The 16,122-nt window shown below is 49.7% G+C and overlaps 2 protein-coding genes across 7 annotated transcripts; both read left to right on the top strand.

Annotated features, from left to right (window-relative positions):
* The first annotated feature begins 1,858 nt into the window (after window positions 1–1,858).
* Window positions 1,859–10,711, top strand: CLK2 (CDC like kinase 2). Of its 5 annotated transcripts, none has more exons than XM_020912421.2 (13): window positions 1,859–2,004; window positions 3,644–3,813; window positions 4,567–4,792; window positions 5,462–5,546; window positions 5,900–5,966; window positions 6,142–6,258; window positions 7,067–7,233; window positions 8,121–8,215; window positions 8,846–8,975; window positions 9,076–9,158; window positions 9,322–9,401; window positions 9,588–9,678; window positions 10,179–10,711. In XM_020912421.2, the coding sequence occupies exons 2-13, from the start codon at window positions 3,644–3,646 to the stop codon at window positions 10,362–10,364; spliced, it is 1,497 nt and encodes a 498-aa protein (XP_020768080.1). In that variant the 5' UTR covers window positions 1,859–2,004; the 3' UTR covers window positions 10,365–10,711. The 5 variants fall into 5 exon arrangements, with proteins under 5 accessions (XP_020768080.1, XP_020768079.1, XP_020768078.1 ...); XM_020912420.2 differs by having other exon boundaries at window positions 5,459–5,546; XM_020912419.2 differs by having other exon boundaries at window positions 4,564–4,792.
* Window positions 10,712–10,801: 90 nt separating this feature from the next.
* On the top strand, window positions 10,802–15,759 carry SCAMP3 (secretory carrier membrane protein 3). Of its 2 annotated transcripts, XM_020912435.2 has the most exons (9): window positions 10,802–11,449; window positions 11,784–11,861; window positions 12,721–12,843; window positions 12,928–13,048; window positions 13,498–13,626; window positions 14,039–14,198; window positions 14,307–14,408; window positions 14,893–15,010; window positions 15,304–15,759. In XM_020912435.2, exons 1-9 carry the CDS (start codon window positions 11,384–11,386, stop codon window positions 15,448–15,450), a joined length of 1,044 nt encoding a protein of 347 aa, XP_020768094.1. In that variant the 5' UTR covers window positions 10,802–11,383; the 3' UTR covers window positions 15,451–15,759. The 2 variants fall into 2 exon arrangements, with proteins under 2 accessions (XP_020768094.1, XP_070323567.1); XM_070467466.1 differs by lacking the exon at window positions 11,784–11,861.
* Window positions 15,760–16,122: the final 363 nt, after the last annotated feature.

Genomic DNA, 16,122 nt, shown 5'->3' with positions numbered 1-16,122 from the left:
ATGGAAAGGGCTGTAAATTCTCTTTTGGGGGGCGGGGCGCTGTGCTGGGCAGCTTGCAGGATCTTGGTTTCCTGACCAGGGATTGAACTTGGGCCTTTGGCAGTGAAGGTGCAGAGTCCTAACCACTGGATTGGCAGGGAATTCCCTAAAAGTTCTTAAATATCTCAAATTCTTCCCCTTATCTCCACTTCTTATTGTCACTGCCTTATTTCAAGTGCTCAGAATTTGTTCACCTAGATTATTTCAGATGCCTCTTAAGGGGTCTCTAAACTCTCTCGGGGCAATTAGTTTTCCACAGTCTGCCAGAGTTACCTTCCTAAATCCAAATGTAGCTTTATCACTTGCTTAATGTCCTTCAACATGCCCATCTTCTATGGGATTACAGTTAAAACTCCTTAGAATGACATACAAGGCCCTGTAAAATCTGGACCTAGTTTTAACAACCTCTCTTCTGATAGTTCCTCTCTTGAAAGCCAGGACTCCAATTCTGTTTAAATGCTTTGTTCTGCTTTGTCTCTAGACTTTTGTATTTTCTCTGCCTGGTCTTCAATTCACTTTTCAACAGTTGGTTCTGATGTCATCTCCTCTAGGAAACCTAGATTCGCATTTATAACTCTTTTCTTCTCAAGCTAGGGTCTAGTCTACACCTTTCCTACAGTGACCAGGGCACCACTGTTCATAACAGCTCTTGTCACAAGGCTGCCATTATTTTATGAAAGAGAAGGTCTTCCTCTTCCATTAGACTATGGAGCTCTGAAACAGGAGCCTTACACCTGACACAATGCTGAACACAAAGTGGACACTTAGTAAATGGTTGTTGAATGAAAAAGGGAAAGTGTTCATGGAAGAGGAAGTGAACTACACTTCCTCCCCACCTCTTCATTACCCTTCCTCATCTATTTTAGGAACTTTTTCTAAACTATTTCTGGCCAACTGATGTAAGCTCCATCTGATTATCTTCCATCCTGGCTGCCCCCTGATATTTCTTTACTTGAATATAGTTATCCTCAGGTTATCCTTTTCATTTCCCTTATTATTACTCAATTCCTTCTATAGCGTCTTTAACTCACCTAGTTTTTCTCAACTCCTCCTTCTTTTTCCTTTTTATTTTTTAATTCAGTAAACTTACACTTCGCATATATTATGTGTAAGTACGTAACATAAAGTTCTCAAATTTTCCCTTCTTTGGCACTTGATTCTCCATCGCTCCATTTTTCAAACCTTACCTCCAAGGCGATGCCCCGCCCGTCTCCCAAAAGTGCATAGCTTTTGTTCAAGAGGAAAGGTGGGAGCCCTCTTTGCTGTGGTTAGGTTGCCGAACTGTTTTTTAAGAACTGAATATTTAGAGGCTATGCGGGAGAATCACACCGCATCACAAGCCTCAAAAGGTTAGCAGAGCGGCGACATCCCGTAAACGACAATCCCTCTTTTCAACCTTCAAACTTAACAAGACATAGAAGTCTTATGAAATAGGTAAAAGATTGAGGAAAGCTACGGAAAGACAGTAGGTGGGGCAACTCGGCCCGATAATGCCCGGCGACTCTCTCCCTGCCCCATGAACTTCCGCCCCCAGCAGCTCCTCTGCTCCAAAGGGCCGACGGCAGCGAGCTTTGCGAGGACGCGCAGGCGTGCGCGGTCCTTGGGGGGGGGCGGGGGCGGAGCCCGGGGGTAGCTGGGAATCGACGCAGGACGTACGTCTGTGCGTACGTGCTCGCTCGCGGTGGCGGCGGCGGATCGGAGAGGCCAGAGCCGGAGACCGAGCTGGGATCGGGCCCCGGGCGGGGGCGGTGCGAGCGGCGCCAAGCGAATCTTGGGGGGCGGGGACGGAACCGGGGCGGGAGGGACTGGAGCGGAGCCCGGGAACTAGGCGGGAGGTCCCAGGGTCTCGGGTTGGGGGGGTGGAGCCGCACTTCGTCGCCGCGGGGGTGCCGGGACTCCGGCCGCAGTGCCGCCGCCATCACGGACTTCCTGTGGGACAAGCGCACGGGCCTCGCCGCCAGAACGGTGAGCGCGCGGGCTGGCGGGCCGCGGGGCCGCGCGGAAAGATGGCGGCGACCGTGGGGCGGGCGGAGAGAAGATTGGATTGGGGGCCAGGGGCCCGGGCTAGATGAGGAGAGAGGTTCTCCTCATCAGCCCCCCATTTCTAAGGGCTGAAACCTGGAAAGTGGCAGAGGTGCAGGGTAGGAAGATGAGATGGAAGGTCGACCTACCTTAGATGTATTTTGGGAAGACCAGTAGGGAAGTTGGGAGAGATCAAAGTAGGAGAAGAAGTGATGGAGTGCGAATAGGAGTGGTTTCAGAGATGAGAAAGAGCAGAATATCAAGTTGGACCAGAGCTGGCGACGGGGGAAGAAACCATCGTCACTTGGAGAATATGGAGAGAGTTTGACTTCAGGAGTGAGTTCTGGATTTTCTAAGTGAGAAAGGGAAAAAAAATAAGTTGAGAAAGGTTGTAAGCTGGAGATACTTGGGGGATGGGGAGAAGGAAAGCCTGTGAGGGACTTTGGTGGTAGCGTGTATGCGGTAAGATGACATTTGTGTGGCTGTGCTAAGCACAGTTGGATTACCTGGGAGAATGGTGTGCTTGCATCTTCTTGGTTGTGTTAAGCACTACTGGGCCAGGAATGAAGCGAATGCCACCCTCCTCCTCAATTTGAGAAGTAGCTCAAAATGGGGGCCAGATGTTGGAGTCTCTTAAGCCTTTTCCGCACCTAATGCTGCCACCCCCACCCACCCAACAAGACTTCTATCCTTGCTTTCTTTGGATCTATCTCATTCTGTCCTCCTAGTCTCATCTTCCCTGATTGTGACAGTGATTTCTCTCTCATTCTTTCCTTGAAGGAAAAAAAGAGTTTGTGCATCATGCCATTTCAATCCAGTCACTGAAAGGTGGCCAACTTTTAGTTTACTGGTGCTGATAGTAATTAAAAATCAGTTACTCTGTTCTTAGTAAGCACAAAAGAGGGGAGGCTGGATGTGAAGCTGGCTGCAGCCTGGAGCCTCATGTATTGCATTAAAACTAAAGGAGATTTGGCCAGTGATGTGAGAAATGATTAAGATAGTTCAAAAGGCCAGACCCAGATTCCTGAAACTTACTTATATTTGGTTTACACAACTGTATGTGGAAACCTGGGAAACTGGATTCCTGCCCTCAGGACGTGAGTGGCCTATTTGGGAAGATAATCTACACTTTGAGTAATTGTAAAACATTTGTGATAATATTGTGTAGTAAATCATTATTCCCTTTGAATTGTGAGGAACTCCAATGCCACAGATCTACCATAGATACCAGCCGAAGATGAATTGTTGCAGTCTTCATGAGTTGCACAGTCTCACCTGTAATTAGCTGTGGCCCAGACCTGAGTGTCTTCATGAGACCTTGTTTGAGGAAAATCAGAATAGAGCAATGAGCTGAGTATGAGGAAAATTTCCTAAAGTTTTCAGCCAGAGTTAGTATACTACTCTATTAAGGAGAAATTGTAAGCCCAGAGGAAGACTGAGGAGTTGTGAGTGGTTTTTTAAAAAAAAAAAAAGTAGAAATTGAAGAGCAGAAGACAGCATTTCTAGGGCAGCCAGTCCTTGGAGAGGATTTCTGAAAACTCAGATCTTGCCCCTACTATTTCTGCTTTCCCTTTCCTTGCAGATGCCTCATCCTCGAAGGTACCACTCTTCAGAGAGAGGCAGCCGGGGGAGTTACCATGAGCACTATCGGAGCCGAAAGCATAAGAGACGAAGAAGCCGCTCTTGGTCAAGCAGCAGTGACCGTACGCGGCGGCGCCGACGGGAAGACAGTTACCATGTCCGTTCCCGGAGGTGAGGCTTCAGGAAGAAAAACTCAAATTAGACCCACTCACTTGTTTGTTTATTCAACGAAGATTTTTCAGTTTCAACCTAAGTAACTAATATGTGATGCTCAAAATGGGTAACAAGTTAACCCATTTACACTGTGGTGTTAAAGAGTGTTATCATAGAGGAAGTATGTTTGAAAGGAGCTAGGGAAGCCTCCAACAGGTTTGATTGCAGTGGGGCAAGATATATAGATCAGGGAAAACTTCCCAGAGAACTTGGCATCTAAGCTTGTCTGAATGACAAGAGAAGTGTTGTAGGCAAAGGGAAAGCAAATGCAAAGGACTAGGAACTTGAGGTGGCTTATCAGTTAATAAAACAGTTAGGTCTCCATGGTTTTAATAAGTTAGCCGCATGTTCTATGGGAGGGATGGGTTAAGGATAGTTTGGAGCAAAACTGCATGTCAGTCAGAAATGGCTTGAGAAACAGCTCTTCATGCCTTTGCGTCCCTGGAGGGGAGGAGGAGGCCCTCGGGGGGAGTTGTCCTGCAGATGTCTTTTTAGAGGTTATAGTGATGTGCGGATGTGGGGATCCTCCTCTCTGCTGAGTTACTTCACTGCCCTGGCTCTTGTTCCTCTCAGAGTGGCTTGAGTGTGTGAGGACTACTTTCTCCCGCGTTACTCCTTTTCTTCAGTGAGGGGGGACCTTGTTAAATGGTATGGCAAGGACTGTGACCTGAACAGATGCACCTAATTAGGGTGTTTGTTGCCCAACAGCAGCTATGACGATCGTTCATCCGATCGGAGGGCGTATGACCGGCGATACTGTGGCAGCTACAGGCGCAACGACTACAGCCGAGATAGGGGAGAAGCCTACTATGACACAGACTACCGGCATTCCTACGAGTACCATCGGGAGAACAGCAGTTACCGCAGCCAGCGCAGCAGCCGTAGGAAGCACCGCCGGCGGAGGCGGCGCAGCCGGACGTTCAGCCGTTCATCTTCGGTGAGTGCTGGCCCAGGCCCTTCCTCTCCCCACTCTTCTTCAGCCCTCTGGGACCCCGGTAAGTGAGAAGCATTGGGGCATGAATACTGAGGTGGGCGCTGAGTCTGCTCGCCTGGAAGCTCTCCAACTCTTGGAGGGCCCTGAATCTGCTTTGGAAGTGAATGGGCACAGAGCTTTTGTGAACCCCCGTGCCCTCCCTGGCATGCTGGGCTTATTGTGTTGGGAGCAGCTCTTCCACCCCCAAGAGGCCTCCATTTTCTAATGGGGACCTTGCTTGTGAACAGCCTTTCTCCCCAAGCCCTGGACTCTGGCCCCCTCAGCAGCTGGGCTTGGGTGGGAACAAGGGGAGACCTGTGCCTGCCTGGAAGGGCACCGTGTAGAGCATGGGGTTGTGGGTGACACTGGCAACGACACCACTTCTCCGCTCTGCCCGTACCTCTCCCCGTTCCCATTTTGGGTTTGGGGACTTGGGATTATGCGCCGCTCTCTCTTCTCACCCCGATCCGCCTTACTGCATCTGACGTGTTCCCTTCCACTGTCCCCCATCATCGTCTGTCCCCCCTGGCTGGGCGCCTGTGACCGGTGACCCCTCCACCACCCACCCCGCCTCCCTCCGGCCCCCGCTCCGACACCTGGCTTGCTCCGACCCCCCCCGCCCCCCGACAGCAGCACAGCAGCCGGAGAGCCAAGAGTGTAGAGGACGACGCTGAGGGCCACCTCATCTACCACGTCGGGGACTGGCTACAAGAGCGATGTACAAGCCAAATCGTAACAATCCTATAGCCTGTAATGGTCCCATAGCCATCCTAACGTCCTGAGCCAACCCAAGTCACAGCCTCTTTTGCCTTTTCTCAGTGGTGTTGTTTATCTGGGTGGTTTGAGTTGCTGTTGAGAACTGACCTCTGCTGTCCACTCCCAGCTCTCATGGCCCCTGGGTTAAAGGTGGTGGGAATCACGCAGGGGTTTTCTTCCCCTGTGACCATCTGTATCTGTTCCCCCTTCCTTCATCTCCTCACCCCAGATTGCTGTGCCCTTTTTTCTTCAAACGGAACTCATTCCCCACCCTTTCTCCCCCTCTCTCCCCCACCCTGCTTTTTTTCATTTCAGATGAAATTGTAAGCACCTTGGGAGAGGGGACCTTCGGCCGAGTTGTACAGTGTGTTGACCATCGCAGGTAAACGTCAGCCCGCTCCAGACTCCACATCTGCTAGCCATAAAGAGGTAGTGAGGGTTGCCTGGGGCTTTTTCTGTTAATGAGCCAAAGATAGGATTTCTTAATCCCCAGGCAGCCCTGTTCGTTCTCAGATATTCTTGAGATTCCAGCAAAAGCCTTTCCTGCCATCCTGTAGGGGTGGGGCTCGGGTTGCCCTGAAGATCATTAAAAATGTGGAAAAGTACAAAGAAGCAGCTCGACTCGAAATCAATGTGCTGGAGAAAATCAATGAGAAGGACCCTGACAACAAGAAGTAAGCTGTGCTGGAGTATGTGGGGTGTCTTGAGAGGCTACACCTCAAGACGGGAAAACCTTCCCAACATGTACTAGACAGGCAGAGGAGTTGTAGACTGTCTCATCTTTTGTTTATCATTGTAGAGTAGTAGAACTACTAGTAGTTACTACTACTGAAAGGAAGGAAGGAAGGGTCTGTGACATTCTATAATCCATTCCCCTTGTTTTGGGGGCAGTTAGATTGCCCTGCAGTTGAGCTCCAACTCAGGATGACCTTTGTAGGAATGTGCCCTGGAAATGGCCCTGAGACTGACAATCAGCATTTTTCATCAAAAAAGTACTTGAGCTTTTAATAGAACTAGAACTATCCTAATGAAGTTGCAGGTGTTTATGTATAGTTTTTCTGTTCACACACATTGCATAATCAAAATGTAAAATTTAAGAGTATTACTCAAAGACATAAGTAGGTGTAAACATGGGCCCAGTGATGGCTGATGGTGAGTGAATTTCAAGAGCTGGAGCTGGGGTCATGTTGACGGAGTGGCAGTTTGACAATTCAGGGTCCACACTGGAGCCTGGCACTCAGCAGCTCCTATTTAATTGTTTGAAATATTGCAGGAAAATGGTTTGAAGTTTGGCAAGTAGGACTTCTCTTCCTGGGTCTGCCAGAAAGGCCATTTTGTAGTTGAACTGAATTTTCTTGGTGATAATAACTGGCATGTTTTTATCCAAGCATGTGCAATCAGCAGCAGTAGTCCTTCTTTGTTGGAGGGGTGGTGGACAGATGGGAGCTCATCACACACACCCCTTCCCGTCTCTTTTCCCAGCCTCTGTGTCCAGATGTTTGACTGGTTTGACTACCATGGCCACATGTGTATCTCCTTTGAGCTTCTGGGCCTTAGCACCTTCGATTTCCTCAAAGACAACAACTACCTGCCCTACCCCGTCCACCAAGTGCGCCACATGGCCTTCCAGCTGTGCCAGGCCGTCAAGTGTGAGTGGGGTGGGCCACGGCGGACTCTGGGGCAGCCCCTTCCTTCACAGGACCTCTTCTGTCTCACTTGTGCACTGATGAAGCCCCTAAACAGTTGACTCAATAATCTGCAGTTCTTCTATATTCACTGTTGTGTTGGCATCTCTTCCTCTTCTGACTTAACTCCTTCGCTGATGTCCTCACCATCACTGATTGCCTCTCCTCCACATCCAACCTAGCAGGAGCTAGAAGAGAAAGCATTTGAAGTCAGAGCTCTTAGTTACCTCTTTTTTCCTTCACTCCCCTCCTTTGGGAAAGTCAGTCAGGTGCTAAGCATGAGGAGACAGAAAGACTCCTCAGGCTGGAGGTTTACTTGCCTGAGCCGAGGTGCTCTCTGCCCTCAGCAAGCCAGGTGGGAACAGGGAGTTGTGCAGCCAAGTGCCAGGGTGAGAATTCAGACCAGTACTTACTTCCTCCTCAGTCATCAGAATAATACAGTTTCACAGAATTAAATTCACAGGAGTCAGACGGACATATGTTAAGGCACAAAAATACAACTCATAGGGACTTCTGTGATAGTCCACTGGTTAAGACTCCACACTCTGTTGCACGGTTCAACCCTTGGTTAGGGAAGTAAGATCCCTGCATATCATGAGGTGTGACCAGGGGAAGGAAAAAACCATAGCAAGCCATCTTTATACGTTGGTTGAGAAATACATATGTAACTTATGTTAAGCGTAGAGCTTGTTAGACTAGGCATTTCATTTGGAAATAGAGCAGAAAGCAGCCAAGTGCTTCTGGACCTGCCTCCTCACCAGCTTTGAGCTAGGTGACCAAGCTTGAGGTCAGCTGGTAGTAGTTAGTTCTGGCCACCTGGACCAACCCTGACCTGGCCTTCTCCTCTGCAGTCCTCCATGATAACAAGCTGACACATACGGACCTCAAACCTGAAAATATTCTGTTTGTGAATTCGGACTACGAGCTCACCTACAACCTAGAGAAGGTAAGGTGGACAGGATCGTCCCTTGGCCAGTGAGCACAGTTGGTCATTGCCACTTTGCCTTTCTCTTAGCCCTTTTTGTCCTCCCTTTTACTACTTTCTCCCACATTTTCTTCTCTGGCTCTGAAAAAAAATGGAATACCAAAATAGATGGAAAGGGAGAGATCTAATATTTAGCTTCAAAGAGAATTTAGAAGCAGAACTTCAGTTAACTTTCTTGTACAGTGAAAACACTTACAAGGTTCTTGGTTTGGTTTCTTCTCTTTTCTGTAAGGAAAGCTCAGCTCTGTTGACTAACTGGAGATCATGGGGATCTCAGCTAAGGAAGCTATTCCTCACTTTGCTATCTATTATATGTTATCAGAAAACTGTATACCACCAGTCACTTAGGTATACTCTTCAGATGCATGCTATTCTATAGTTACTCCTAAATCCTCTTCCTCCCCCATTCCTAAAGTACTCTGCTGGATATGGGGGAGGCTGTAAAAGCAGGAGACATGCGTGGGAGCAGGGAGGAGGTCAGAGTTGGTTTTTTAAGGCTCAGAAGCACTTTAGAGAATAGCAGTAGAATCTTGGTCTGTTTTTTCTCAGTCCTGATGCAGAGGTTCATGTTTTTCCTGCTTTGCCTCCTAGAAGCGAGATGAGCGCAGTGTGAAGAGCACAGCTGTACGGGTAGTAGACTTTGGCAGTGCCACCTTTGACCATGAGCACCATAGTACCATTGTCTCCACCCGCCATTATCGAGCACCAGAGGTCATTCTTGGTAAGAGGGGGAAGGACGAGATTGTCCAAGTATGTGAGGTGGTATGGTGGTGAGGGGGCCCCTGAGCCTCATAATACCTTTCCTTCCCATCCCTACCTAGAGTTGGGCTGGTCTCAGCCTTGTGATGTGTGGAGTATAGGCTGTATCATCTTCGAATACTATGTTGGCTTCACCCTCTTCCAAGTAAGTGGTTGGGTGTCTTAAAAGACCACTAGGCGTTCTTCTACCTGATTTCCTTATCTGCTGAGAAACTGCCTGCTAACTCCTCCACATTGGTTAGCTTCCTAGCAGCTAGATCCCAGCATCCTTTCTCAGTCCCTTGCTCAGTTCTGTCTTTGTTTCCCAGACCCATGACAACAGAGAGCATCTAGCCATGATGGAAAGGATCTTGGGTCCTATCCCTTCCCGGATGATCCGAAAGACAAGGTGAACCTGTAGTGGGAGGGATGTAACCCTTCTCCTTTTCTCTCCACAAAATTGGTCTCTTATCACATTTTCTTTTTTCTTCAACACCTGCCTTCCCCTCAGCTACTCTCAGATGGGAGAATAAGGGAAATTAATCCCATAACAAGAGGAACTTCCTGATTCCTCAACTTCCCCCTTCCCCTCTAGGAAGCAGAAATATTTTTATCGGGGTCGCCTGGATTGGGATGAGAACACATCAGCGGGGCGCTACGTTCGAGAAAACTGCAAACCACTTCGGGTGAGCCGGGCTGGGAGTGACCAGTGCCCACCCCCCAGAGGTCCCCTCCTTCTTAAGGTGTTTTGCCCCCGGAATGCCTTTCACAAGCAAAGAGTTAGGAAACAAGGGGAGGAAAACTGAAGACATCTTTTGTTGATGAAAGAGAAAGAGGGAGTGGTTTTATGGAAGGAATGAGGTTAGACAGCCATTTATTTCTTGAGCCAACCAGAGAAAAGAATAAACTACCTTTGAAGAGCTTACATTTTATTGAGCTAAAGAAGATTCATGAAGTTGTCAAGGATATATAAGTAGAACTTTGAGAAAGTATGAAGGAATAATTGTGCTAGTGGGAAGGCAGGTTGAGCTGTAACATCAGAAATGGCCCTGGTGTGGTCCTGGGCAAATAGCATCATATGGTCATGAGCAGAGCCTTGGTTCTTCAGGATTGAAAGCTTGGGCCTTGAAGAAGGCAGGGCTTATAAGGCATCGTGCCTCACCTTTTTCCTGCCCTCCACCACCAGCGGTATTTGACCTCAGAGGCCGAGGAACACCACCAGCTCTTCGATCTGATTGAAAGCATGCTAGAGTATGAACCTGCCAAGCGGCTGACCTTGGGCGAAGCCCTTCAACACCCTTTCTTCGCCCGCCTTCGGGCTGAGCCACCTAACGCCAAGTTGTGGGACTCCAGTCGAGATATCAGTCGGTGACGATCTGTCCCTGGGCACCCCTGTGTCTGTAACAGCAGTGGGTGTCCAGTCCAGGACACTGGTGCTTTTTTATACAAGAGAACAGAGCCGGAGCTCACTCCTTCCTCCTGGCTCCCTATGTACCTGTGAATATGTGAAATAGTGTAAATATGAAAGAACTTGTACCACCGCTTCAACCCCTGCCTTGTACATAATGCTATTCCATCTCACACTCTTCCCACCCTCACCTGCCCCTTCAACAGTTGAGTTGGATCTGGGCAGAATGAGGTAACCAGAAGGCATCAACACCATGTTTTATAAGGAATTTTGTACAGTCTTTGTGAAATAAAATGATGTGCTTCACCCGACCCCCATCCCTGGAGTTTGAGGTTTGGAGATGCTGGGGTGGTGGGATGATTAGATTGGCAATGAAGGGAATCCCATTTTACCCTTCAAAATTAACCTCAGGCTACCAGTTTATCTGAGCGATGGGTGGGTAACATCTGACCGTAAGAAAGGGTTATAAAGTTAGCACTTATTTGATCTGGAATAATGACGTTTGGGAAAGAGGTTCGGTTAGTATAGCTGTTAGGTTGAGCCCCAGGGTAGAGTCAGAAATCCAGCTAAAAAACTTCCTGAACTGGGCTCCTGGGATGCCGCCACCACCGGTCGGAGGACTCCCAGCATACTTCTCTTTCGAAGGCTAGGACGAATCGGGATTCTGACGCGAGGCCTACTGGGAGGTGTAGTTCGTTAATCGAAGGAAGTCACGTGGGGAAGGGGCGGTACTTGGCTACTGAGACCGAGTTAGAGGCATCACGTGGGGCACTTCCTTCTTTTCCTTTATCCGAGACGCAGGCGCAACTCGCTGCTGCTGCGGGGATCCTTGTGACCCTTCCGGTCGGTACAGCCAATCCGTGCACAGGGAAGCGGGGCGGACCGAGAAGAGCGGAGCCGAGGGAGCTCTGAGAGCCGCGGCCGCCGCCACTGCCGCGGCAGGGGCGTGGAGGGCAGGGGCGGCCCAAGCCGAAGTTGCAAACATGGCTCAAAGCAGAGACGGTGGAAACCCCTTCGCCGAGTCTGGCGAGCTTGACAACCCCTTTCAGGTGACTTGCGCCGGCCTCTTTTAGGCGACTGGGGTGGTTTCTTGGTTCTAGAGGGTCGGGCTAACTTGTATTCCTGTTCGTGACATTTGATCCGAGGAAGGGCCGCCACGTGGGTGTGACGACGACTCCAAACCAGTGAGCATCCTTGGGGGGCGGGCCCTGCCCCTTAAGGAGCTGGAACTGGTAGTGTGGGGTGAAAGGTTGGGGGCAGATATTTGGGACAACCGCGTGGCCCCAAGCTGCAGTTGTTGGAGCCACGGCAATTGAGAAGAGGCCCCTATGAGTTCCCGCAGAGGCACCAGGTGCCAACTGAGCCGCAGATATCTGCCCACAGGACCCAGCTGTGATCCAGCATCGACCCAGCACGCACTATGCTACTCTTGACGTCTACAACCCTTTTGAGACCCGGGAGGTGAGATTCTGGAGAGCACAGGAAGGCCGGGAAGGGTAGGGTATGCCACCAAACCAGTGTTGAGGTCCGGGGGACTTTTCTGCACGCAAAAGGAAGAAGCACAGTGATCTTGGCTCTCTGAAAGAGGCCAGTCTGCCATGGGATGCCTAACCCATCTGAAGACATCAAGGCCAGAGATCTGTCAGTTTGAGCTCTAAATGTCAGTCTTGGGATTATCTGGATTCTTTCAGGGCCTGATGAAGACCCTGTCTGGGGAGGATTTTTTAAAGATGAAAAGGGATGAGCTTGGAGTTGAGAAAACAAAAGTATGCTTGAAAAGTGAAAGTGAAGTCGCTCAGTCGTAACTGACTCTTGTGACCCCCATGGACTGTAGCCTACCAGGCTCCTCCCATGGGATTTTCCAGGCAAGAGTACTGGAGTGGGTTGCCATTTCCTTCTCCAGAGGATCTTCCCCACCCAGGGATCGAACCTAGGTCTCCCGCATTGTAGGCAGACGCTTTACCGGCTGAGCCACCAGAGAAGTCAAAGTATGCTTAGGTACACAATTAGAAAGCAAGGGATGAAAAAGACTAGACCTGTTTGTCTCACTGGAATAGAAAAGTGTTAAGAGTTTTTAGAAAGTTTAAGGAGGTTGATTTGGTAGATGAGTGCTTTGAATCTTGGCTGAGAAACTTGATGTGAGGGTAGCTGCAAGTTGTTAGAGAGTTCTGTGATATAAACACAATAACTAGCTTTCTAATAACTTGGGGAAGGGCTGCCACTTTAGGTAATGAGTTTTAGGTCTAAAAGTATTCAAGTAGACTCTAGTCTCCTGTGTTATGGGGGACTAGATGCTTAAGGTCTTTTCCAAACTCAACAGCCACCACCAAGCTATGAGCCTCCTGCCCCTGTTCCGATAGCTCCGCCCTCAGCTCCACCCTTGCAGTCCTCAAGAAAACTCAGCCCCACAGAACCCAAGAACTATGGCTCCTACAGCACCCAGGTAGGGGGGTGTATAGGTAGGGGTTTGGGGAGGGGGCCTCCCTGGGGTTCAGGACTCACATCTCCATCTGCTCTTACTGGGCAGGCTTCAACTGCAGCAGCCACAGCTGAGCTGCTAAAGAAACAGGAGGAGCTCAACCGAAAGGCAGAGGAGTTGGACCGAAGGGAGCGAGAACTCCAGCATGCTGCCCTGGGCGGCACAGCTGGTAAGTGGATCCTTGATAGGGTTGCAGAGGGCATCTGACAGCTTCGAAGTCTCAGAAAAGGAACTCAGAGCATGGGCACTGGAGCCAGATTGCAGAGCTTGAATTTGGGTGCAGTGGCTTATTAAGGATGAGCTCTTAGGCAAGCTACTTAATCTTGAGTGCATCGGTTTCCTTACTTGTAAAATGAGAGTAATGTTTGTACCTGTTTAACTGGATTGTTGTGAGGTTAAACAAAGTTATCTATACAAATCCTGGGCATAGTGGTTAGCAGTTGTAAGCCATAGTAAACAAAAGTCATAATAAACACTACTAATATAATTTTTGCTATTTGCCCTTGTCTTCTTGAACTCTCGAGTTGGAAATAGAGAATCCAGGGGTAAAAGGAAGGGGGTGATTTGTTGGTCTCTGTCTCACTTGTGGGACCCTCCTGCTCTTTTTCTGCCTTACAGCTCGACAGAACAATTGGCCCCCTCTACCTTCTTTTTGCCCAGTTCAGCCCTGCTTTTTCCAGGACATCTCCATGGAGATCCCCCAAGAATTTCAGAAGACAGTATCCACCATGTACTACCTCTGGATGTGTGAGTAGTCAGAAACCTTTTTGAAGGAAAAGTATAGATAGTAAGTGGTACATCATTCCTTTTCCTGGAGCTCACTCACCCAGAGCTAGATACTTTGAATGAAGTATCATTGAAGGCTCATTTCTCTGGCAATTTCCCTGGATTACTCCTTTTACAATACTCAGGATTTCTTCTCCAGTCTTCTAGCAAATGTACGTTCTTGCTCTCTCCCTCTTCCCCTTGTCCATATGCATAAATGTATGCTGGATCCTTTTAAAAGTCTTTGCAAACACGATGACACATGGTTGAGATTTGCTGGTTCTGTCTCCCCTGTTGAGGATCCTTACTCTGCCACGTTTGGTGAGGGTTGTGGGGTGGGTTTCTTGGAGAAGGAGCTCTCACTGACCCATCATCCTGTCCCCCTGACCCTTAGGCAGCACTCTGGCTCTTCTCTTGAATTTTCTTGCCTGCCTCGCCAGCTTCTGTGTGGAGACCAGCAATGGCTCAGGCTTTGGGCTCTCTATCCTCTGGATCCTCCTCTTCACTCCCTGCTCCTTCGTCTGCTGGTATCGCCCCATGTACAAAGCTTTCAGGTAAGAAGGGGCGGTGGGAATGATGGCAGGGAGGGGACTTGGAGAATCCCCTTTTTGCTCCTACAACCCTGATTCTTTGCCTATACTTCCCATTTTTTTCCTTTGCAGGAGTGACAGTTCATTCAATTTCTTCGTTTTCTTCTTCATTTTCTTCGTCCAGGATGTTCTGTTTGTCCTGCAGGCCATTGGCATCCCAGGTTGGGGGTTCAGGTCTGTGAGACTGCCGTTTACCCTCACCCCTTCCTCCCACTCCTTTTGATCAAGTCAACATTGGGTACTGGCATAGGAGTTGTTCAGAAAAAGGAACTGTGGTTTTAATCCTTGGGAGATGCTAATTTAATAGGTGTACAGGACACTCTCCATGATAGAGAGCTCAGACAGTACTCTCAACAGACATAGATTAAGGGAAAGATGGCTGGACATGCTCAGTCTGAGGAGGCTTCTTGGAGGAGGCATGTGTAATGTTGAAGAGGAAGCATTCTCAACAGAAAGATCTGTTTGGAGTGAGGATGTCTGGAAGAGCTTGGAGAGCTAGGATGGTTCAGAAGCTGAGATTAAACTAGTTTGGGATTTTAGTGCATGGCAAATTGCCAGACCCACAGGGAAACGGCCCCTGGTTTGAAGACATGACCAGTGGAGAAGCTGGAAGGCCTGGGAGCAGTCCTCCTCACCTGCATATATTTCCTCTTCACAGTGGCTGGATCTCTGCCCTGGTGGTGCTGAAGGTCAACACAGCTGTAGCTGTGCTCATGCTGCTGGTTGCTCTGTTCTTCACTGGCATCGCTGTGCTGGGAATTGTCATGCTGAAGCGGGTGAGGGGCTGTAGGTGGGGCCTGGAGAGTGATATCACCCGTCCCTGGGGACTTGGCTGGAATATTCAGGAGCAACTGGGGAGGGCCAGGCGGATGGAAGGATTCTTAGCTAATGGACCTGGGGGGGGGGGGGGGAGTGCTGGCTTGTAGGGGTAGGTGTGCGTGTGTGTTGGTAGGGAGCCAAGAAGGAAAAGCTAGAGCTACAGGCTGGTGAGTGGTCGTGATGGTATTAGATTGGAGTGGGATTAATAGTGGCTGGAACATGCTGTAAAGTCTGTGCTTTCTACTTGCAGATCCACTCTTTGTATCGCCGCACAGGTGCCAGCTTTCAGAAGGCCCAGCAAGAGTTTGCAGCTGGTGTCTTCTCCAACCCTGCGGTGCGAACCGCAGCTGCCAATGCAGCCGCTGGAGCTGCAGAAAATGCCTTCCGGGCCCCATGACCCCTAACTGGGATGCCCTGGCCCCGCCACTTGAGGGAGGCGACTAGCCCCCATCCCTGAGGTCTCTGGGACTTTGAGACATCACTGTTTGATGTCTCCACTCTAGTACCCCCAATCATACAGCCATGACTGCTGAACCTGACTTAAGGGTGTGGGGAGCCCAGTGTGACCCAGTCACTGCTTCCCTCCCACCCTTCGATCAGGCCACACTGCTGCCACAACCACACACCCCGACCCGCTTCCCTCTGCTGTGCCAAGGCTGTTGCTTCGGTTATTTAAATAAAAAGAAAGTGGAACTGGAACACAAATCCCCGTTTCTGGAATTTTAATGGGAACTAGGTCTTAACAGAAGATAGAGTGGAGGCGACTGGAAGTGGAAGGTGAATTGTGGACTCTGGAGAGAAGGTCGGACCTGGCCTCAGTGTAAATGGAGAGCTGTGGCGGCGGGACAGCAGAGCCCACTGGCTGGCGCAGGAAGTGGGAGGGAAGTCCACGGTTGGGTGTGGAATCGCGGAGCTGCCAGGGAACCCAGCTCTCCACCCCGCTCCTTTAATGACTTTCTCCTTTAAGAAAGAGCCGCTACCTCTGCTGGGAACGGAGCGGCCGAGGGGCACGAGAGGCTGGGCGGGGCCCAAGTAGGCGCCGAAAGCTTTAGCTCGGCCCCTATGGGGG

The sequence above is a fragment of the Odocoileus virginianus genome, chromosome 5 (assembly GCF_023699985.2).
Source record: "Odocoileus virginianus isolate 20LAN1187 ecotype Illinois chromosome 5, Ovbor_1.2, whole genome shotgun sequence".
NCBI lineage: Eukaryota > Metazoa > Chordata > Mammalia > Artiodactyla > Cervidae > Odocoileus > Odocoileus virginianus.
This window is presented reverse-complemented; position numbering and strand designations above follow the sequence as displayed.